The following is a 23,074-nucleotide window of genomic DNA, read 5'->3' as shown; positions in this document are numbered from 1 at the left end:
ATCTTAGCTGGGCACGGGAGTGTTCCGTCCCTCCTGCCTGGGCCCGGCTCTCTCACTTTCTCTGCAGCATCTCCCTGTGTCTCTGCTTTTTATTTTTTATTTTTTGCATTACTGTGATAAAATACGCTGACAAAAGCAATTTAAGGGGAAGAGAGTTTATTTCAGCTCAAAATTCGGAGTTACAGACCATCACAGTGGAAGATGTCCCAGGGGCAGGAGCTCAGGGTTGCTGCTCAAGTCTCCTTTCCATCCAGTCTGCGCTCTCCCATCTCTGGTACTCTCTGCCCCTCTAGCTCTGTCCCTTGTCTCAGTTCTGTCTCCTGTTTTCTCCACTTCTCTTGGCACTTCCCTCAATGCTGATTGGTCTGTCCTCTTTCTGTCCCCCCGGAGCTCAGGTGGCACCTTTCTCCCCAACTCCTCATGCGTTCAAGAATCCAGCTCTCTCTGTAACTGACCCAGGGCAGCCTGATTCACGATGCCCCAACAGCCCTTGATGACTGATATCCTCTCTCCGTCTTTGCCTCTCCCACATCCCCCACCCAGCTTGTTCCTCATTTTTCCTCGCTCTCTTACCTGCCTTCACCCCACTTTCCTTCCCCTTCAGGTCCCACCAGCAGGTCGGGGCTCCGGAAGCAAGTATTCCTGATACCGGCCTATGCATCTTGCCTGAGTGGAAATGTCCAAAACTTTGTCATTTCCCACGGCATAGCCAAATCCCAAGGACCCTGGTTTTTGTTTCCTCTGTGCTATGTATACATAGACTCTTAACGAAACCCACAGATTTTTCTGGATCACGAGATGTCCTATGTGGCTGTCTTGTGGGGTCCTTAGAGCCTTGTCCACTGCTCCGTGTCTCCCACAGACAAGGTGACTCAGAGTGGAATTTGTAGCCAGGGTCACTGTCACCTTTAGAAGACTAGCAAAAGCGCTAGGTAGTATAGAAAGAAGCCAGCAGTGCCTATGTATAGGGGCCTTGGGGTGATGGAGCAGGTGACTCTGACTTGCAGTGGGCCTGTGGGTCCAGAGGCTGCTGTCTTGGACTGAGGAGGGACAGCGGCCACAGGCTTGCAGCAGACAGACAGCCAGAAACTAAGTTTCAGGCTCCAGTCTGGAAGGGACAACAGAGAGACACAGGTCATGAATGTCCCCGAATGCTTGCTCCAGTGGGGAGGGGACCCCAGGTGCTGAGTATGGACAGCTGGCCTGGGAGCACCTCTCCCACTAAGTGGCTGCAGCGGCTGCACATACCCGTGACACTTGTTCATGAGCCCAACTCAGAGATGAAGAGAAAACGAAGCTTGGTTACCCTTCGCAGGTGCGACTTTGGAGGTGGGCCTGCAGCCATCCCTACACCTGCTGGACACACTTGAAATCCTCCGAAGATCACGGGGGATCTGTGGTGACAGTAGCCCGGGGCAGGAGAGCAGCAGGGGCCTCAGGGAACTGTGGCTGGTGAATGGGGAAGGATGAGCTCACTGGGACCTGGTGTGGCAGCAGCTACGAGTCCAGCCGAATTCTCTGTGCTTCAAAGGGGTGGTGGCCTCGGGGAGTCGGGCACAGAGAGCAGGAATCTGAGATCTTCTCCCACTGCCCATGTGGGTCACAGCTGAGGTACCTGGGCGAACGTGGGGCCACCTCATGGAGGGGTAGAGCTGACTTCAGTTGCCCCTCTGATCCTTCAGGACAAGGCCACCCCCACAGGACAGCATCCCTGTGGGTGTCCCCTCCTCACTCTACTCCTCCCGCGGAGCATATGGCACAGAAAGTGGCGTGCAGCCCTTCTAGCGGGCTCAGCATTCCAAAGGGTGGGGCCTCTTAATGGCAGAACCTACGCAACCTGGCCGGTTTCTTCTCTGGTCCAGCTCAGGCCCTGGCTGGGGAGACTTGGGGTTTGTGGGATGGATGAAGGCACCCACGGGAGACTGCTCACAGTCTCAGCTGCAGCTGGGCCTTTTCGTCCCCTTTTCCACCCTAAACAGCAGCCTTGCAGTCCTTGTACAATGCCAAAGCAGATGGCAACCCCTGCTGCCTCGGCCCTGGAGCCTCTCGGCTAGCCCCCCTTCCCCAGCCCTCCACCACTTCCCACGGTTCATCTGCTCACTACTGAGCTATTGATGCACTTCAGGGGTCAGTGGAGCCCAGCAACCCTGCTGCTAATAGGGCGAAGCAAGTCCAATTTCACGCCTACGTGGCCTTCCCTCTAAGGAGGCAAGGAGAGAGAATAAACCTACGTATTAAAATTTCTTGGGAAAACAGAAACCTCTGGAAGTAGGGGCCTTACATAGAATTGCTGGACAGCGGCGGCGGCGGCGGGGGGTGGGGGGTGGGGGGTGGAGGGGCAGTCGGTTCATGTGAGCCGAATCAGGACTTCGAGGAAGAAGGAAGTAGGTGAAGGAGGTTGATGGTACTGTGTGGTGGTTGTCTGCTCGGCTATCTTGGATGTTTGCACACAGACGGGCGTCTGAGAGAATCATCAACTTCACTACTGTTGCTGACTGACTGGCCAGACTGGGGAAGGTAAATATTTACTGTATCAATCATTTGTATCCGATGTATTTCAAGCACCAATCGGTGGGCAGAAGAATTTGAGCTTAAATGAGGACAAAAAGGCACAAGGGAAAGCCAAGACTCTGGAATGTCAAGTTCAACAGTTGATTTGGGGGAGGTGCTAATGCTGAGCCTCTTGCAGAGGACCCGGGTTCAGTTCCAAGCACCCAGATGGCAGCTCACCAGGGTGTGTGACTCTGGCTCCAGGGCATCCGGTGCTCTCTTCTGGCTTCCTTGAGCACCAGGCATGCATGCAGAACACCCGTACACATAAAAGTAAATAAATCTAAATAAGTAAGTAAATGGCTAACTGTTGGGTTGAGGAAGTGGCTCAGTGGGTGAAAGGGTTGGCCACATAAGCATGAGGACCTGGGTTTGAAACCAATGAGCTCATGAAAAGCCGACCATGTAGTAAACGCCTGCAGTCTCTGAGATTACAGGCGCAGGGCACAGGAGAATCTCCTGAGGCTCTGGGCCAGACAGCCTGGTGTGCAAAGCAGAAAAACAAGAACAAAGGTCTTGCCTTCAACAAGGTGGAAGGCAAGGACCCACATCTGACGTTCTTTCCTGACCTCTACAGGAACACTGTGGCATGTGTGAGCCTGTCCACACACATATGAGAGCACATGAACACACATGGATGCACATGTGCAAATATACATACACACATGCACACACATGGAAAGTAAAACACAAAGGCAGATTGTCTTTTCTGAGATAGGGTCTCATGTAGCTGAGGCTAGCCACAAACTTACTATGTAACTGAGGATAGCCTTGAACTCCTGGTCCTGCAGAGCCCATCTCCTGAGTGCTGGGATCATGGTCCTGCATCCAAGCCTAGCATAAACTTCAAGTCAGAACTAAGGGCTGCTGTATCGTTCTTACCTGCACAATCGTTCTTACCCCGCTCTTGACTCTATATCCATGTGACCTCTCAGCTCCCATCAAAGGGGGCTCTAGTTTTATTTTGAATACAATAGAAATGGTGGTGTGTCAGCTTCCCTGGGGTCTCCCAAGACCTGTGTGCTTCAGCTCTCTTGTTACCCCACCCTCACAGAGCTGACCCTGATAGAGCCTGAGAGACCACCAAGCACAAAGCTGAGTCACCTTAGCCAAAGCCACTGGGGGCCAGCTCACCCCCAGGGACCCCCCCGCTCTTAGGGTCCAAAGGAAGATCCAGCTCAGAGACATCAGATCCGGTCCAGATCAGCAAGTCCTGCTCAGGTGCTGAGGGCGGGACATGGGCATCTTTGGAAGTTATGATTCTGCTTGGGGCAGTGGCCTTGGAGCCATCTTCTTCCATCCGGGATGCTCGAGAGAGCAAGGGTGTTACTGTTCACTAGAGGTGGGAGAGGGTTACTCAACAGCCTCGGACTGTCTGTGAGCTCAGGATAGATCTTCAGGGTGTTTAGGGTGCGAGACTCAGGCTCACCACAGCATGCCCATCCCATACCACTTTATACCACCCTGACCCATGCCACCCTACCGCTTCTGATATGCCCCAGCTTCCATCATCTTTGTGATCCTGGGAATGGGCTCAACCTCATCTCTCATCTGGCCATGGGATGTGCTTTGGCTCAACCAGGGTCCACAGACAATGAGCCAGGCAGAGGCTTAGGTTTTCCTCACATTCTGATGATTCCCCCACGTTCTAATTAGGATAGTCATTGTCTCCCTTAGGTCTGTGTACACAGGCCTGGTCCTAGGATGGCCCTATTGGGAGGTGGTGGGGTTGTCAACAAGTGGAATGTGTTCTCAGAGGGGATGTGGGACCTGGTCTCTTCCTTCTCCTCTCTGCCTGTCCCCTGCCTCCCAGTGGATTGCCTCTGCAGCTCCTTAACCCCTTGCCAGGATGTGTGATCTCATGAGCTCTTCAGAACTGAGAGCCCAAAGAAACCTTTCCCTTTGATAGGCAAATTGTCTCAGCTGTTTTGTTACAGTGATGGAAAGTTGACTGATACACATGGAAAGAGGATCAGAGGTCAGGTAGCTGCTGTCCCCTTTGCTCCAGCTCCAGGATAAACAAACAAGGAATTTCATAACTCCATAGTGGAGACCAGAGGCCAGTCTGGAGTGTAGCCTGCAGCAGGGGTTATGCAGGGGTGAGGAAGGTCTGTTACCTGAAGCTAAGCTGTCTGGTGAGCCTGGATGAGGACATCTGGACCACTGCTATCTATAAGTAAGTATCCATGCCTGCTGTTGTCTGTTACCAAGATGTGGGTTGACTTGTTAGGCAGCAGTATTGTAGCTACAGCTGACGGTTACATTTTCTACAGCCATTCCCCACACCTGGCTGTTTTTAAGACTGAATAAGACAGGAGCTGCATGTCTACCCATCCTCAGAGGAGTGCAAACTTTGCATTTCCTTTGTCATTCTATCTCTATGCCTGTCCCAAGAATGGATGCCAGGAGGTACCCAGTAGCTACAACTAGACTAAGGAAAGACAGAGCCAAACACCAAGGTGGGGAAAATTGGTCCGTTTGTTTTAATTAAACCCAGTGAAGAAGCCAAGACATGGGCAAAGACTAAGAACAAGACTGGAAATAGTTTAGAAAAGAAATGAAAATCGATCGCAGAGATGCCAGGCCGCTGGAGTGTCGGGAGGAGGCGGCATCTTCACGTGAGCTCCAGGACCACTGTCAGGGCAAGCACCAGGGTGAGCCGGACGCCAGCGAGGCCAGAAGCAGAACCTGTGAGAGGCAGAGGCGGTGTCACGGCTGCAGCCTGCCTGTGTGTTACAGGGGGCCTATTGGTGTGAAACTGAGGATTTTCAACCGATGTTGAAAAATGGTTCCCAACAAAGATGCTAGGGGGCAGCATCGGGTGATCAAACCTCAGCTCTGCTGGCTGCCTGCCATGGGTCCGGTGCCCTGTATCCCATACAAGCCTGCTGGACTGAGGCCATCAGGATGGCCCAGCAGGCACCAGGAATGGGATGCTTCATTGAGAACTGTGAGATTCACTGTGTATGGGTAGTGTCTGCACCCCATGAGTGGTTCTAGGTTGGGGTGGCTGAAGGAACAGCCTGGGGCATCTGACTATATTCTTAAGTGTCCCATGGAGTTGTCAGAGACCCACACCATGGTCAGCACCAGACACAGTTTCTTGGGGTCTGGATAGCAATGTGAGGGGACACACTTGACCCCTGCTATCCCATTAGCTGTTTGGGAGTATAGTGCCTTCCTTGCTTAATCTTGACCCTGCCTGTCTGAGGTGATGGCTTCCTGAAGGAAAGGAGGGATCAGGGGAGACATGTTGGCTTTAGCAACAGATGCTTTCTGGGTGCCTTGAAAAGCACTCTCTTTTAAGGGTGCAGTCTTGAGGCTGGAGACTTACCACGGGAGTCCTCTGTTCCTCTTGGGATATTTGGGTTTTCTGTCAGAAAGAAGCAGAGAGAAGCAGAATGGTTGGCGCTGAGTTCTGAGCTTGTAGGACCTTCCCCAGGTACCCACTATGTGGCATTGTATGCATTGGGATGGTGCTCCCCCTCAATCTCTCCATATCCGACCATGTTACAGAGGGGAAAAGAGGCCTGGCAGAGCCGAGATGTGAACCAAAGTCTCTCTGATGATAAAGTTGTTGCAATTTTAATCAGTGAATAGAATTATCTCACTGAGGCAAATTTAAGGGTCTTTTGAGGACAACTTTGAGCCCGGCCCTATCCTTGGGTGGTCCTGTAGGGTCCCTACCAAACACGATGAGCCGAGTATGTGTATCGGTGGAGCCCAGTGGATTCTGGGCAGTGCAGCGATACATGGAGCCATTGAGCTCGGCAGGAACCCGCTCCAGCACCAGTTCCTTCCCGTCAAACTCAGCGCTGCCATCCAGGAGGCGGCTGCCCACTCTCGTCCACGTGAACATGGGTTCTGGGAAGACCTCATTCTGCGGGCCAGAGCAGGAAACAGTGGAGTCATCGGGGAGCACGCTGCCAACACAGGAAGGCCAGAGGCTTTCCAGGCCCCCGATTCTCATCCAATAGGCTTCAGGTAGCACCTTAGAACCCCAGGAACGAGGCTGGGGGTGTAGCTTAGGTGGTAGCATGCTTGCCTCGCACACACAAAGCTCTGGGTTCCAACCCCAGCATCGGATAAACTGTCATGCCAATAATCCAAGCACAGACGAGGGGGCGGGAGGAGGGTTAGAAGATCAAGATCCTCCTCAGCTAAATAGGGAAATTGAAAACAGCCTATCCAATAGGAGCCTAGGTGGTGAGGACTCTCAGGGGTTGGGGCTAGAATAAACGCAAAGACAGAAGATTGATGTGAACTGCATTTGCTTGTGGGTATAGGAGAGTAAGCCAGGAATGCTGGTCCATATTGGATGTCTCTACCCACCCACCACTCCACTCAACTACCCAGAGAGAGGCTGACCTGAAATCCGTGGACTAGAATCCTCACCGTGTCCCCAACCCGGGCTCTGCTGGGTGTCATCACGATTTTGGGTCCTTTGGGAGCAACTGTATCAAGAGAAAGAGGGGTGGTGGGTGGGTGTGGTCAGCATGGAGAATGGGGCGGGCCAGGAAGCAGAGCATGTTCCAGAGGTTGGTGTCCTAGACACTGGCTGCTTCTCAGGAGTTCCAAGGGGGCTCACCCATTCCCCCACCCGTCATGGATGCCTCCCTCCATATTTCCTACAGCCCTCTTTTGTGCTCCACCCCAACTGGGATCTGGGGATTCAGTGGCACACAGAAATGCATGGGTCCCTGAGTTTGTAGGTAATGTCACACACGCCAGTGGGGGAGAAAGATAACGACACCATCCATCACTGTCCCCTCCGTCCAGCTGAGTTCACAGAGGCCCACTGTGCTTTGCCAAAGGTCACACAGAATCCTACTGCCAGGGGATGTCTCAGAATCTCTGGGTGGAGGTGCGTGAACAGTGGGAAGGTGCCACCTCATTCCCTAGCCGGCCTCTGTTCTCCCTGCCTCTGGTCCTGTCATGCCCAGTCCAGTCGTCCTCAGCGGCTTTGTATATGCTGAGGAGACAGGATGCCCTGGGTACCCCTTGCCTGTGGGAGGTCGACTGTCTGGGCTTCTCTTCTTCTCAGGGTGGGGGGACGGGCCCACGCATAATAAAGAGGCTTGTCCGAGGTCCCTGCAGAGTCAATTACACATGTTTCCTGACTCCCCGCCCTCATTAATTCATTTGTTCACTCATTCAATAGTAATTACTGAGCTGGCCATATGTCAGGCTTTGGAGCAGGGCTAGGGACTAGTAAAGGGGACAATGATTAAAGTCAAGTGTCTGCAACTTATCCGCTAACGGGGGAGATATTTAATTTGCAAACAGACTCAGCCAAACTATGACCTGTAGTGTGTGCAGGGTGCCAGTGGAGGTGGTACACAGCTCGTGTGTGTGTGTGTGGGGGGTGCAGTAGTCACAGTGTCTCAGAAAACTGAAGTCTACGAGGAAGGTTCCTCAAAGCAGAGGAAGCATTGAGGACACGGTCAGTCAGAGAGATGGCGGGGCTGGGGACAGACTCCACAGAATTTCCAGGGCTGTCCCCACTTAGCTCACAATGGAAATCAGAGCAGCAGGCAGATGTGAGTAAGCTCCAGGCTCTGCCAATCTCGCTCTCTGAGAATAAGACCAAGGCACCATTAATTAACCACAAGGAAGACATCTGAAGGACTGCCTGGGCAGAGGGAAGGGCCTGGCCTGCTGAGAGGGAGGGCAGCTTGGTGAGGGGAGGAGAGGATGCTTCCGCTGCTGCTGCGTCCACCTGCCAGCTGCATGGAAGCAGCGCTGGCCGGGGACATTGGAGAAGTTCTAGTCTATTCGGGAAGATGACAGTCCTGGAGGTGGAAAGGCTCCGCCTCTGAGCCATCCCCCCAGACTTCACCTCTGAGCTATCCGCCATCCCTCCATGACTTTTGTCCGACATCTACAGGCTACGTCTTTCATTCAACACTTCATATTTTGTCTCTTTTCACCTTCCAGCCTTTATGTCCTGCAAGCCCAGCAAGGCACAGAGGCTAAGGATCATTCTTGCCTCCTCCAGTTTCTCTTGGGTGCCATGGAGGAGGTAGGTTAGCAGATGGGAAGCCCTAGGGATGGTAGGACCCCGGGTTGGTCTGCTCCACTGCCAGTTTCAACCAGCAGAGGGCGTGGAAGGGCCTCCGTTGCAGGAGAAGGCAGGGCTTGGAGGTCAAATGTTTCAGCAGAGGCTCAGAGCCCAGGGCATCTAGCCTGCAGGTCACACAGTCTTCTGGGCTGCCCTGTGCTGTTTCTAGTGGCTCCTATGTGAAGTTGACCCTGAGGAGCACAGAGGGTGGCCTAGGAGGGGTCTGCTACGCTCTTGTCCCTCGGAGCTCCCCTGAACAGGGATGTTTGCAGATATCTTGGAGTTCCCGCTCACGTCCGTCAGGGCTTCTGGGCACCCCTTGCCAGCTGCTTGCACCGTCCTACCCCACCACCATCAGGAAGTCCATTTGCAGCTCCTGACAAGAAACACCTGGTCCCCTGCCTGCTTTGAGAACACAACCCAGAATGCCAAGCAGAGGTGTATCCACAGTTTTGGGGTTCACTTCTCTCACCCTGGCTAGAGCACAGAATGTGAGCTCAGGCCCTCTCAGGCTGTGGTGTGGAGTGCCAGCTCTGTCTGTCTGCTCACCTGTTCATCACCTGCCTAAGAGAAACTCTGAAAATGACAATGGGGAGAGGGATGAGGCCACAGAGTGAAATCCTGGCTCAAAGGAAGGCAGAAATTCCCATTATACCCCCACCTGTGGGATTTTGCTGTCTGTGAGGACGGCATGTGTGGACTCAAGGAAAGGCTCCTCTTAGACTCCCATGGAATTCCAGAGTCTCATTAAGACAGACACTCATCCATCTACCTAACCATGTACCATCTACCCAGTTCTCCCTTCCGTCTACCCAACCATCCACAATCTACCCAACCATCTACCATCTACTCAACCACCCACATCTACCCAACCATTCACAATTGACTCAACCATCTACAATCTACCCAACCATTCAACATCTACTCAACCATTCACAATTGACTCAACCATCTACAATCTACCCAACCATTCACAATTGATCCAACCACCCACAATCTACCCAACCATCTACCATCTACTCACCACCCACATCTACCCAACCATTCACAATTGACTCAACCATCTACAATCTACCCAACCATTCAACATCTACTCAACCATTCACAATTGACTCAACCATCTACAATCTACCCAACCATTCACAATTGACTCAACCATCTACAATCTACCCAACCATTCACAATTGATCCAACCACCCACAATCTACCCAACCATCCCCCATCTACCCAACCATTCACAATTGACCCAACCATCCACAATATACCCAACCATCCCCCATCTACCCAACCATTCACAATTGACTCAACCATCTACAATCTACTCAACCATTCAACATCTACTCAACCATCCCCCATATGCTCAATCATCTACCATCTACTCAACCATCCACCATCTACCCAACCATTATTTATTCATCCATCCATCTATCTACATCTCATCCATTTATTCATCTATCCATCATATCTACCCATCTATCTATCTACTATCTACCCACCCAACCAACTACCCACCCATTCACTCACTCATCCATTATGTATCCATCCAACCTCTCCACCTATCCTCTCTGTCCATTCATCTATCCATCTAGTATATTCATCCATCTAACCATCAAACTTTTCCAACTATCCATCCATCCATCCATCCATCTTTCTTCTTGTCCTTCCTTCCTCTATGCCTATTCATACATTCAGTCCAATCAATCCAACCAACCTTACAATCCACCTATTTACCCACCCACTTTCTCAATCCATCCATCCATCCATCCATCCATCCATCCATCCACCCATCCATCCATCCATCCACCTATCTACCTAATCCATCCGCCCATCTATCCCTTCCATCCATCTATCCATCTACTCAACCATCCCTCCATGTGCAATTGTTGGGTCTTAGGAATGAGGTGTTTATTATGTTTGAATATGATATTTGGATTTGAATATTTGGATTTTCTAAGGATCAGTACCATTTTATACTACCGTGAATGATGCAGGAGTGTTCTGATGGTTCTGCAGCCTTATCAGGATTTGGTATTGGCAATTTTTAAAAGTTTACCCAATCCAGTAGTTATGCATGCTATCTCACTGAAGTTGTAGTCTCCATTTCCCTGATGAGTCAGTGTTTTAATATGTCTACAGGTGACTTTAAAAGTCAGATATCATGGGCTGCAGATGTGACTTAGTCAGTGGCTGAGCACATGCCTAGCACACGTTAGGCCCTGGGTTTGATCTCCATTACTGAAAACAAATTTTGGTTCTCTCATGTATCTACTAGTGCCTTTCGGTTTTATAAGATTTTCTCTTTTTATTGTTTCTAATTTTGTTTTGAGACATGACTTATGTAGCCCAGACTGACCTCAAGCTACTCACATAGCTAAGGATGACCTTGAACTTCTGATCCTTCTGCCCCCCACCTCCTAAATGCTAGGATGAAAGGCAGGCACCGCCATGTCTGGCTTAGGTTTTTGTTTTATGCATCCTGAGTACCAATGTTTCACAGAGGACTGAGAGAATTTCCCCTTGTTCTCATCTTTTGGGGATGTTTTCTTATGAGCCAAAGATTTGAATTTTGATTCAGTCCCATCAAACAATTTTCAATTTTTCCTCTAGTGTTTTTATTTTTATATTTTATGATTGCTTTAAGGGATGTTGGCTACCTCAGCTCCATAAAACATTTTTTTCCATTTTGTTCCAGAAGTTTCATGACACTAGCTTTTACACTGGAGTCTATCAATCATCCTCAGGTTAACCTGTGTGTGTGCCAGGCAGGGGCCAGGCCCGCCCCTCCCTTTCTCATGTTCTCTTGTTCCAGGGCCATGTGCTAGAGAACTTATCTTTACTGTCCGAACAGCCTCGGGGGTCTCCGTCAAAATCAATCGAGTTTGCCCGCAGGTCTACTTCTGGGCTCTCCTCTCTGCTTCAGCCTAGAGTCTACACCGGAGGGTCTGGACAGCTGTTACCTAGGTTTTGAGCTGATTTTTTTTTTTTTTAAACTAGATCAGTTGGAATGAAGAATAGTATAAGGCAAACAACCAAAATCAAAACAAAACAAAAACCAGCAGCAGAGGGACCAGTTTGGAGGCCATGCTGCAGTCCAGGGGTGGGTGCACAGTGCTTGGGTGGGTGGTTACGAGAAAAGGACGAACAGGGTAGGTCTGGGAAGCATTCTGAGGCTTCGTGGCCTGGCGGGAGGTGACCTGGACATGAGGAGACCATGGGAAAGTGAGTAGCCCTGACCAATGAGAAGAAAGCATTTTCATACTGAGATGGTTTTCAAGGCTGCCCCCCAGAGAGTCACAAACCCAGGAAGAGGGCCTTGAAAGAGAAGTAGCCAACCGGAGGGACCAGGGAGACCCAAGCAGGCTTCCTGGAGGCATCCCTGGAAAGGGAATGCAGGCGAGAGCAAGGCCCACTGCAGAAGTCAAGCCCAACCATTGGTGGCCTGCTCTTCAAAGTCCCTGCTGGGTGTTGTTTGAATTCTGTGCCCCAATTACCGCTTTGTTCACTCCATAGCCTTTCTCAGAGTGTGGGGGCCCTCCCTCTGCCAGGTCACACTCATGGCTCAGTGTGCCCTTGACCACAACCCTAGGTAGCTTACACTAAGGCAGTGATTAAGGAAGTGGACTCTGGGAGTGTAAAGCCCCAGATAACCTATCAAAGTCATGGAAAACCCAGGTCCATCATCTAAAGGATAGGAGTAAGGACAGCGCCCTCAGTGGCCACCCAGGGTACTGCAGGGATTCAAGCTGGGCTCCTAGTATGGGATTACACCGTGGTTGCTGGCCCGTTTCAGGCCAGAAAACAGAGGCCGAGGGCAGTCTAGGTACAAACAAAGGCTAGCCCAGGCTAGCCCATTCACAGCGGGAGTCCTGGATATCCTTTATGTCTCCACTTCCCAAGGTTCATAGTGTGACCGTGGAGGCACACTACTTGTGGTTGGGCCGACCTTTTCCTTCTTTTGCTGGGAAAGGTGTCCACAGAGACCATGAGGTGAGGGGGTCCTGGGGCCAGGGACAGAGCAGGTCTGGCCAGGAGTGGCACACACGCTGGCCGTTAAAGGCTTCAAGGGACTTTATTGTTCACCTCTCTTTCTCGGTGGGGTTGGGATAGTACGTGATTTTTATGGGCAAAGCAGCCAGCGTTCCAGAAGAGATGGAGGGTCCAGAGAGGAAAAAAGGCTGGCAAAGCAGGAGGCTGAGGGAAGCGTCTGGGCAGGTTTAGCCATGTCTATGAAACGGATAAAGACCTGGAAGGTATCCAGGGAGGTTACCGTTGAGTCCTCCCTAAGAACCTTAAGCAACTCAGTGAACCTCTCTGGGCCTCAGTCTGCACATCTGTGGTCTGGGACAATAGCCCTGCCTGTTCCGCTGGGTTCCATAAACCTTTGCTCAATGAATAGAAGGGAAGCAGTACATGGCATTCAGGCGTCTCAGAAAACAGCCCCTCTCTGTAGAAGCTGAAGGAGCCTGCAACCACTAGGAAGGGTCTTTGGGGACTGACTAAGCCAGTCAAGGGCACCTGGCTTTGGGGGTGTCGAAGGTGCCAGCAGACAGGACTTAAGAGCCCTGTTCTGCTGTGTAAGACCTAGTAGCTCACTGGGCAGTGGTGGCACACGCCTTTAATCCCAGCACTTGGGAGGCAGAGGCAGGCGAATCTCTGTGAGTTCGAGGCCAGCCTGGTCTACCAGAGCTAGTTCCAGGACGGGCTCCAAAACTACAAAGAAACCCTGTCTCGAAAAACAAACAGACAAAAAAGGAAGTAACTCAGGACCAGTAGCTTAACTGGAACTTCAGCTTTGCTTTTCTGAAAAATGAGACTCCGTGTTGAGCTTCTACTTGTGACCAGCAAATCTCTACTGAACACCATACTCTTAACCCTACCTAACAGGTACCCCACTGACCTCTCAGAAACTTCCATTTTCTCCAGTCTAACAAACAACCTTCCCAAAGACCCCTGGCTCTCCCCTGGGCTGATCTGACTCCATTTACTTCCCTACCCTGGCTTCCAGCCGCCCAAGTCTCCCCCACCCCCCACCCCCCACCCCATTGCAGGGTTACAACCTCTTATCTCTGAAGGACTGCCCAGAGCCTGCTAGGTCTTACCTAGCGTGACCTCCGCCTGCATGGGCATGGACAGCGCTGGGTGCTTGACCTCACAGCTGAAGAGGGCCTCATTATCTATCTGCGGGTTGAGGGTCCAGGTGAGCAGGGCTCGCACCTCCACCGTGCCATCGCTGCCTGGGGTGCGGCTGTGGCGCAGGAAGTAGACGGGTTCTGCGCTGTGTACCCAACGGGGGAACTCGCGGCTCACTACTGTCTCTGGGATGTTTTCCGTGGTGGGCTGCACGAAAAGGCTGGGGTCCTGGGTGAGAGTGCGTGAGGGACGCTCCGTGTAGGGACGTCCAGCCCGGTATTCAGTGTCTAGGAGGGACAGTGACTTTTGCATTTTGGTGTCGTCCACATCTCGATGCAGAAGGCCGCGGAAGGGCCTGCTGTCCTGGAGGGGGCCGGAGCTGGTTGCCGGCAGTTCTGACAGGGGTACCGCATCGATCAGTTCCCCATCCCGTTTGAAATAAACCTATAGTTGTAGGCAGGACAAGGGAAGGGATAATGAATTGATGGTTTCCTCTCAGAATGGATTCTCAGAAGAGCCTGGGCCTCCCACTCCCGTTCTTCTCCCTCACTCCCCTGGAGAGCTATGAGCCAACATGGCATGATGGGAATACACACAGCGCTGGAGAGAGATGGCTCAGCCTAAGATCATTACTGACAAGCTGGGGGAGACTTTTAGCCTCAGTTTCCCCACTTGTAAAGAGAACTAAGACGATTGACTCCCGGGAGCCATTAAGTGACTTCACTTAAATGAAGTCACATGGGGAGATTGGTTTTAGATACCACTTAGCTAGCACCTGGGTTCCAGCATGGTCCATGGCTGACCCGGGGGCATGAGGATGAGGAGAGAATGTGCGGGGGGGGGGGGGGAATGAGCTATGAGACAAGGAAGACAGAAGGAGGTGTGTGTGTGTGTGTGTGTGTGTGTGTGTGTGTGTGTGTGTGTGTGTATTCTGCCTGCTCACACACTTTGGCAATTTAGAACCTGCTATGCAGAAAACAGGAGCCTGTGTGGGAGACAGCTAGGTGTGGGGCGTGAGGCGAAGAAGCCATAGTCTCCCTTTCTCTGCTAATAGGGAATTCAGGTTTTGAGAGGCGGCATTTAATTTAATTTGCTGTCTTCTTATTTTGGTACATGCACCCAGAGGCCTTTGGGGATTGGGTGTAATTTTTAATAAATCATTATAAATAAATCGATAGGAGGCAGGGAGAGAGGACAGGAAGCGCCATGTCATGGTCAGGGACTCCAGGGACTCTGTGGGTGCCAGAGCAGAAGCTTGGGGATGGGTGGGTGGGGGAGGGGCTGGGGAGCAGGTAGGGGTGCTATGTGGGTGTGGAGGACCTGTCAGAGTTTAAAACTCCACTGAAAAATCTGCACACAATGGTCCGCTTTGGGGGTTTGGGTTTTCTTTTCTTCTCCTTTCTCCGCTTTTCTTCTCGCTGTTTTTCTGAAAAGTGCTTCAAAAGTAGGTTTGTAATTTATATCAAAGAATTGCTTTCAAGTTCTGCTGCTCCAGACAGGAATGTCAGGGAATGAGGATCTCTCGTTATAGACAGAGAGGGGGGAAAGAGAGAGAACGAGAAGGGAGGAGAGGCCAGGAAGAACAGAGCGAGAGGGGGGGCGTTTGTTATCGTCTGAAGTGACAGCCAGAAGGTGAGGTGGGAAAGGGCTGCTCTCCTGTAGCCCCAGGGCCAGGAAACCCTCCCCTCAGGTCCTCCTTTTCCCAGAGGAACGACCAGCCTTCCTGATTTGGGGGAGATTGGACATCCTTGTGAGTTCTGATGGGGAGACTTGGGAAGACTCATGAACCGTGACTTCAGCATTCAGTGACTCTGAGGCCACCTTTGTCATCTGCTTGCTTGAGACTGCAGCGTGACTCTAAACCTGCCCACTGAGCCCTGGCCACAATGCCTCCATGCCTCACTCTCATGGCTATAACTCTGTGCCTCTGCACCCCTGGCCCCTGACCTCCATGTCTTTAACCCCATCCCCTGTGCCCTATAACCTTACCCCAAACCCTTATGTCTCTGTACCCCTGACTTCTGACCTCCATGTCTTATATCACTGACCTCTGAGTCCTGTACCCTCACCCCAGACTCCCATGTCTCCATACCCCTGATCCCTGCCCCCCTCCCCCGTCTGTACTCCTGCACCCTCCCCACGGGGCCTCTCTACACATAGCCACTCCCCTGTCCTACAGCAGGCTCTGGCGTCTCAGGTTCTGAGAGGGGCTAGTCAGATCCTCAAGTCCTACCAGTGGCCAGCACATGAGAAACGGTCACTGTGAAGGAGGAGGTCACTTACCTCTCCATCTGGACTCTAACTGCAGGTCCTCATTGCTCCAGCCTTATCCGTTCCCCACCCCCACCCCCATCAAATCCAAGGAATGTGTGGAACTCACTGGGTAGAGGACTAGAGTGTTCTAAAATGCCCATGGTGGAATTTCCTCCAAGTGTAGCTCCAAGGCTCTGGGCTGGGTGCACAGAGATGCCCCAGTGACCTTTGAGGGTTTTATATCCCCACATTAGAAGTTGGCCACATGAGGTTTCTTTGAGTAAACTCCTTGGACTTGTATCAAAACTAAGACGGGGGGGAGAACTCTGCTCAGGATCAGTCCTGAGGATTGATGGGTGTGCCCAGAAGCACACTTAAACCAGGAGGAGCTCATGGGTGCTCACCCTTCAGCATGACTGAGAACCCCACTCTGTCTTTTCTCCTGCCCCCTTCTCTCTCTCTCTCTCTCTCTCTCCATTCCCCTTTCCTCTCTTCCTTTTGGGGGGCTTTCTAAACCCCATGGAGGTTTGGGAGGAGCAGTGGGTCAAGGTGAGAACATGAACTTGGGACCCATATCTATGGAAATATCAGGGAGATTATGCAGAAGATCCTTCCCTCCTCTGGACTCCCATTCATTGGTCCCCATCCCCCTCTGGACCCCATTTATTATTCCCCATCCCCCTCTGAACCCCATTTATTATTCCCTATCCCCCTCTGGACCCCATTCATTGGTCCCCATCCCCCTCTGGACCCCATTTATTATTCCCTATCCCTCTCTGGACCCCATTCATTGTTCCTTATCCCCCTCAAAAATCTAGGGTACTCAGAGTGTACTGGGTGGTGGGCCGTCCTGGAAGACCCTCATTGTGAAGACCCAGAATTGCAGGGTGGGGCAGAGGAAATGAGAGAGGTGCTGAGCAGACCACTTCCTGTCTGAGTACAGAAGTGGTATCTGAAGAGGGCTCAGGGAGCAGGAGTCTTGGCGAACTGAGGACTTGGGCCCCAAGCACTTACCATGGGCGCTGGCTTCCCTCCTGACACGATGCAGACCAGTGTGAAGTTCTGGGCCTGGTACCGACTGAAAGGGGCAGGTGAGTCAGCAGCCACAACTTCGATGGAGGTGGGAGGAGCTTCCAAAGGGAAGAATAGGAGACTATGACTCAGTTGGGGGACTCAGAGTTCTGCTAGGCACCACAAAAGGGGCTGCTGCGGGGTTGACTACAGCAAGCATGGCGACTCTCACTGGGGACACAGGAGACATCATCTTTGAACTCTGTTTGGGGCAGGCTGTCCATTCTTGCTTCCCTGGTCTTGGGCCTGTGCACATTGGTTGGTGGGGCAGGGGCGGCATACAGCATACAGCAAGAGAGGCTGGAGACCTTGCCTTCCTGCAGGGGCTTTTCACCCCAGTTGAGTTTAATTAAGTTCAGCAAGCATTTCCTGACACCCGCCAGGTGTGGAGGCTTGGTGCCAGGGGCCCATTGCTGGCATCCAGCCAGGAGGCAGATAGAGTGCAGAGACGCCTATTGGTGGATGAGGGTGGCAAGCATGGGGCTGCTCTGTTTCAGGACCCAGTGAGACGGAGCCAGGTATGAGCCATCATTTCATTCAGGCAGCCACACATGCTGGGGGCAAGAGAAAGGAAGCGAGCAGGGAGCTTGAGAGAACAATAGACGGAGAATTGTAATTAAGTGGAAGATGGCTCCAAACAGATGGTAAGTGGGGTAGGAATTCGGGGAACGGAAATGCACACCAGAACACTTCAATTACCCAGAAGTTGCAAACTCCGCAGTGTAACTTTTACAGAACAGCACTGAAAACCAGCTCGTACAGCAAGAATCAGCCCACAGCCAGCTTCCGTGAGCTGACTCTTCAGCCCCACCATTGGCCTGGGAGGTGGGTGTGCTATTCCCCTTCTACAGACGGGAAAACACGAGATGTACGGAGAGACCCCAACTTATGTAGTCAGTGTGAGGTAGAGTGGAGATCCGAATGGTGGCAACCTGGCCCTGCAGCTTAGACTCTCTGATTGTCTTGTTAAGTAGCTTTGGCTGACCAAGATCTGTCTATATAGAACAGGTTAGCCTTGATTTCTTAGTGATCTACCTGCCTCTACCTCTGTGTGCTGAGATTAGAAGTGAACACCATCAATGCCTGACCCAGAGTCCAGATTCTCAGGCAGCTAATCCAGCCTTCAAAGAGGCCGGCGTCTGTCAGTACCTCTTTGCCCAAGTGCAAACTCCAGTGGCTTAGAGTTCTCATTCCCTGACTTTGCAGCATCTCCAGAGGCCTGGTGGTCCAGTTTCCTAGGGAGCTGCTTCTAGTCCTGTTGTCCCAAGGCTGAAGATTCTCCAGCCAGAGTTCAGTCTGAAACACTGTGCCCTGAGCTCACTGTCTATGGTCCCTGTCACCTTTAGTGTCCTTCTGACATATCTTTCCCCTCTTCTTCCTGCACCTCCATCCGTAACTCCATCAGTCACCATCTCCATCTTCAGCTCCGTTTCCATCACCACCCCTACCTCCACCGTTATCATCACCTCCCAGCCTCATTCTCATCTTCACCTCCAAGATGTGCCGGTTAAAGTTCACCCTCCAGAATGCTGCTGCACCAGAAAGGGAAGGTGGACTCTCCAAAAATCACCCCTTCCCCATGTCACTGGATTAGTTAAATTCTCTGTTGCTGAGGTAAAACGCCACGACCCAGGCAACTGATAAAAGAAGGTATTAACTGAGCTTATGGTTCCAGAGGGTTTGAGTCCACGAAGGCAGAGCAAAGGTGTGGCGGCAGGAACAGTGGAGAGCTCACATCTCAAACCCTAAGCTGGAGGCAGGGAGCACACTGGGAATGTCAGGAGGCATTTGAAACCTCAAAGCCCACCCCCAGTGACGCACCTCCTCCAACAAAGCCACACCTCCTAATCCTTCCTGAACAGGTCCACTAACTGGGACCAAGGATTCAAACGTGAGTCAGTGGTGGCCAGTCTCCTTCACACCACCACAGACAACTTTGCTGAGGTCACACTGAGGAGAACATGCCTGACAGAACTGCTCAAGCAGTAAATGAGCCGGTGACTACAGGGCCCCTGACACGCCCGCCAGTCATGTTAATGAGTGCTGCTGGCTCCACTACCTTTTTGCCAGGCTCATGAAGGAATCTGGAGCCTCCTGCACACCAGGCAAGTGCTTCACCCCAGAGGTACACACCCATCCCTGCCTCATTAGAAAGAAGGGTGCTTAAGATGGACTGTGGATTCCAGACCAGAGCATTCAAGATTCAGAGACCAGCCATAATACCTGTCAACTGTGTGACATTGGGCAGGTGACTTACACTCTTTCCCTGTGTTTGCTTACCTGCAAAATGGAAGGGGCCTTGTGGAGATTCAATAAATAGGACATGCAAAAATATTTTGGAAGTATCCCCAATAATAGCAATAACTGCCCTTGCTGGCAGCCCTCCCTGGTAGTTTTCTTTGTTTTAGGCTGCTCTGGTCTCTGCTTGTATGAAGTTTAGCAAGGAGACCATGAAGTGCTTGATGCGTGCATGCTTGACCACAGCAGGCACCTGTACCCTGTAGCATTCAAGCTCCCCAAATGGTGCGTGTTCAAGTAAAGAGGAAACCAAATTTCAAAGACTTAAGTTTTAAAAGAACATTGCAAGATGGCTGGAGAGAGGCACATACACTCATGCACACACACACAGAGGTACACACAGCAGCACACACACACACTCATGAACATACACCCATACTCATGCACACATACAGATGCACACATAATCATGCACGTACACAGTGGCACATACATACTCATGCATACACACAGATGCACACATAACCATGCACACACAGTGACACACACACTTATGCACATACACAAATGTACACATACAGTGACGCACACATGCATGAACACACACACTTATCCACATACACAAATGCACACACTCCTAAACACACAGATACATCTTGTTCTAGAGCCCTGCATCTGACCCATGCAGAGCATGGGAGCTGTGCTCCATCCCTGTCCCCCTGCCCCCCAGCATTTCTGAGCATGTGTGAACAGATCGTCGAGCTCATAAGACCACAGTGGTTGTATGGATGATGACACACAGGAGCTGCCAGCATCAGTGGACACTTGCCCACCAGCATCTCCCAGGCACCGTGCCCTGGGAGAATGTCACTCTACATTATGCCCCTGTCGCCCCTTGGAAGGCTGAGTGCAGCCAGAAAGCTGTCTCCACTCTGTCGCTGTGTCCCTTCTCCTTCCCTTCCCTTGACTAGGCCCAGCCCTCTGTCCTAGACAGACCCCTGCTTCCTAGGCTCATTGCCAGTGTCCTTTCACCCTTGATCTCCCTCAATAAATTCCCATCCCAACCTCCATCTTCACTTCTTTTCCTGTCTCCATGCATCTTCGTCCTCACCTCCATCTTAACTCCCTCTCTGCTTCCATCTGAATTTCCATCCACGTACAGGCCCAGCCCTGGCCCCACCTCTGCCTTCAACTCTGTCTCTGTCTGACCTCTGCCTCCATCTACATCTCTTTCCATCTCCACTTCTGCCTCTACCTCCATCCTCCTCCCTCCCCAGACTCCTCCATCCCTTCTTCGACCTCCACCTCCACTTCCCTCTCCATCTTCGCCTCCATATCATGTTACATATCAGTTACATGTCATGTAACTGAGGCACTCCTTGAACTTGGTATGTAGTAGAGGATGACGTGATCCTCTTGCTCCTACCTCTTGAGTGCTGGTATTGGAAGTGAGCTCATGCCAGGTTTGTATGGCACTGGGATCAAATTCAGAACTCCATGCATGCTAGGCAAGCACCCTATAAACTGAGCTACACTCATAAGTCTCTACCACCACCACCCTTTTTTGAGACAGAGTCTCATTATGTAGTTGACCTGAAATTACTATGCAGGCCAGGCTGGCCTTGAACTCATAGAAATCCCTCTGCCTCTGCCTCTGCCTCCTGAGTTCTGGGACAAAAGGTGTGTGCCCCCATGCCCTGTTCCCATCTCTAGTTTTAGCTCAATTTCCACCTCTACCACTGTTCTCACCTTCTTCCTATCCCTGCCTTATTTACCCTCCCTCCCCATCCCAGAATCCAACCCCATCTTCAGTTTCATTTCCTTCCCCAATAGGCCTCTATCAAGGTCAAAACCAAACAGCCTTTTATGGGTCTTGGGCCTGAGATCAGTCTCCGTTCATCCAAAGACAGCCAGCCAGTGGAGAGCACAGCCGTAAAGTTCCTGGGACCCCCTGGGTAAGAATAACCCCGTTCAATGACAGGCTCAGAGTGAGCAGTGTGTAGGGGCGCCTGGCCATGTCCCGCTGTACCCAGGCAATGGCTAATGGAGAAGAATCGTCATTGGAGAGCCTGTTTCATGCTTCTTCCCACGCCTCTGCTACCTCCACTGGACAGTGGTGTCCAGCGCTCCCGGCAGCTCTTTGGGGACATCTGTAAGGGGCACAGCCGTGTATAATCAAACCCTCTGCATTTTGTGCCCTGCTCGGAAATTCCCCAGATCCCTCGACTGCACCCCACAACCACCCAGCCAGCAGGCTTTCTGGCTTATTTCTCACTTTGTCTTAAGAGGAAGGCTCTGCTTCTGGAACTTTCCTCGGTTAATTCTGTGTGCAACTGTCAAGGCACAGCAGCTTCCAACCAGACACCGCCTCACAGTCCCGCTAGCCTCCATCACCCTGTCCCACGGCCACGGAGGGAGGCAGGAGGTGAAGTTATTTTAGACTCAGCAATTCATATTGATGGAGTATGGTGATGCTCGGTGATCCATTTTATGAAATTAATCCTGAAAAATGGCCTGTCTGTATCTCGCAAGCGGAAGTTTGTTTCGGGCTCCGTAACTCACTTGTGAGCTAGGGCAGCCACTGGCTGAGCTCTGTAAATTATCTCTCGGTCTTTGCAAGGGGACACAGTGAAGAAACACCAGCAACACGGGCAGGTGAACTTCCCGAGGTGTGTTCACCTGTCCCCCCACCAACTCACCTTCCTGTAGTGGTATATTATTTGTATTTGATAAATAAATCTTGAAGACCAGAGGCAAAGCTAAAGCCACTAGAGGTCAGGCAATGGTGACAACACCTTTAATCCCAGGATTTGGGAGACAGAGTCAGATGGATCTCTGTGAGTTCAAGACCACCCTGGGCTACACAAGATCGATGCAGAGACAAATCCAGGGGTGGTGGCTCACACCTTTAATCCCAGTGCTAGGGAGTCACATGCCTTTAATCCCAGCACTGGAGGGAGTATAAAATGGGAGGAGAGAGAGGCTGAGTCTGCTTAGTCTGCACTCACCCAGCCTTGGTAAAAGTAAGACTTCTCCAGTGACTTGACTGCTTTGCTTTTCTGGTTTTCAGGCTGAACCCCAATTTCTGTCTCTGGGTTTTTATTATTCATTCTACACCCTCCCTGTCCTGAGGTACCCACTTTAACAAAAGCAGAGCAGAGCTCTATCCCCAGACTGGGTATCAATATCCTTAGAGCTTTGGACCAATCAGCTGCCACCCCCTCCAGCGTCAGCCTTCCTGTCTGTGCAATGGGTTGGTTCTGACACATTTGCCAACATCCCAGCTCCCGGGTTTTTTGAGGGAAGCAGAAGAAAAATGGATGTTCTCTTATGAGAGTGTGGGATGCTGAGCTGGCAGAAGGGTTGTTTTAGCTCTCATCCCCTCTTCCTGCAGCCCTTCCTCTTGCCTCAGGAACACTATTGTCTTCAGGGAGGGATCCTCCCGCCTACCCTCCAGGTACCACTCTTTGAAGGTGCTGAGCCTGCTCCAGTCCTGAGAATCATTTATCACAGGGAGGGCATCAATTAGATTTGGGGGAGGGGCGGGAAGAAGGAACGGACAAGTTCAAAATTATATTATTTGCAAAAAATCCATTCTTCCTCTCAGCATGCCTGCTCTATCGACTGCCTTCCTTTTCAATCAGTGCCCAGCCATTATGCTGTATTTCAAACACCAGAAAACTAGCCTCTAATATAAGTGTCCATGAATATACATGTCCCGTGTGGTCCACCTTCATTTCTTTCTTTGATTTCTTTATCTTGTGTCTCTGC

The 23,074-nt window shown here is 51.5% G+C and overlaps 1 protein-coding gene across 1 annotated transcript in view; it reads right to left on the bottom strand.

The window, feature by feature from the left end:
* Window positions 1-5,010: 5,010 nt before the first annotated feature.
* Igsf21 (immunoglobin superfamily member 21) overlaps window positions 5,011-23,074 on the bottom strand; it is a 223,448-nt gene continuing 205,384 nt past the window's right edge. Inside the window, exons 5-10 of the mRNA XM_085690366.2 lie at window positions 17,009-17,124; window positions 13,711-14,185; window positions 6,919-7,004; window positions 6,238-6,430; window positions 5,885-5,923; window positions 5,011-5,238 (exon numbers count right to left, since the gene is read on the bottom strand). Of these exons, the coding sequence (XP_085546492.1) occupies window positions 5,165-5,238; window positions 5,885-5,923; window positions 6,238-6,430; window positions 6,919-7,004; window positions 13,711-14,185; window positions 17,009-17,124 (983 nt within the window). The 3' untranslated portion in view covers window positions 5,011-5,164. The remainder of the gene's footprint in view (window positions 5,239-5,884; window positions 5,924-6,237; window positions 6,431-6,918; window positions 7,005-13,710; window positions 14,186-17,008; window positions 17,125-23,074) is intronic.

Source organism: Myodes glareolus, chromosome 6, assembly GCF_982192425.1.
Source record: "Myodes glareolus chromosome 6, mMyoGla1.1, whole genome shotgun sequence".
NCBI lineage: Eukaryota > Metazoa > Chordata > Mammalia > Rodentia > Cricetidae > Myodes > Myodes glareolus.
Note: the sequence above shows the minus strand (reverse complement) of the source record. Positions and strands in the feature narration are given on the sequence as shown.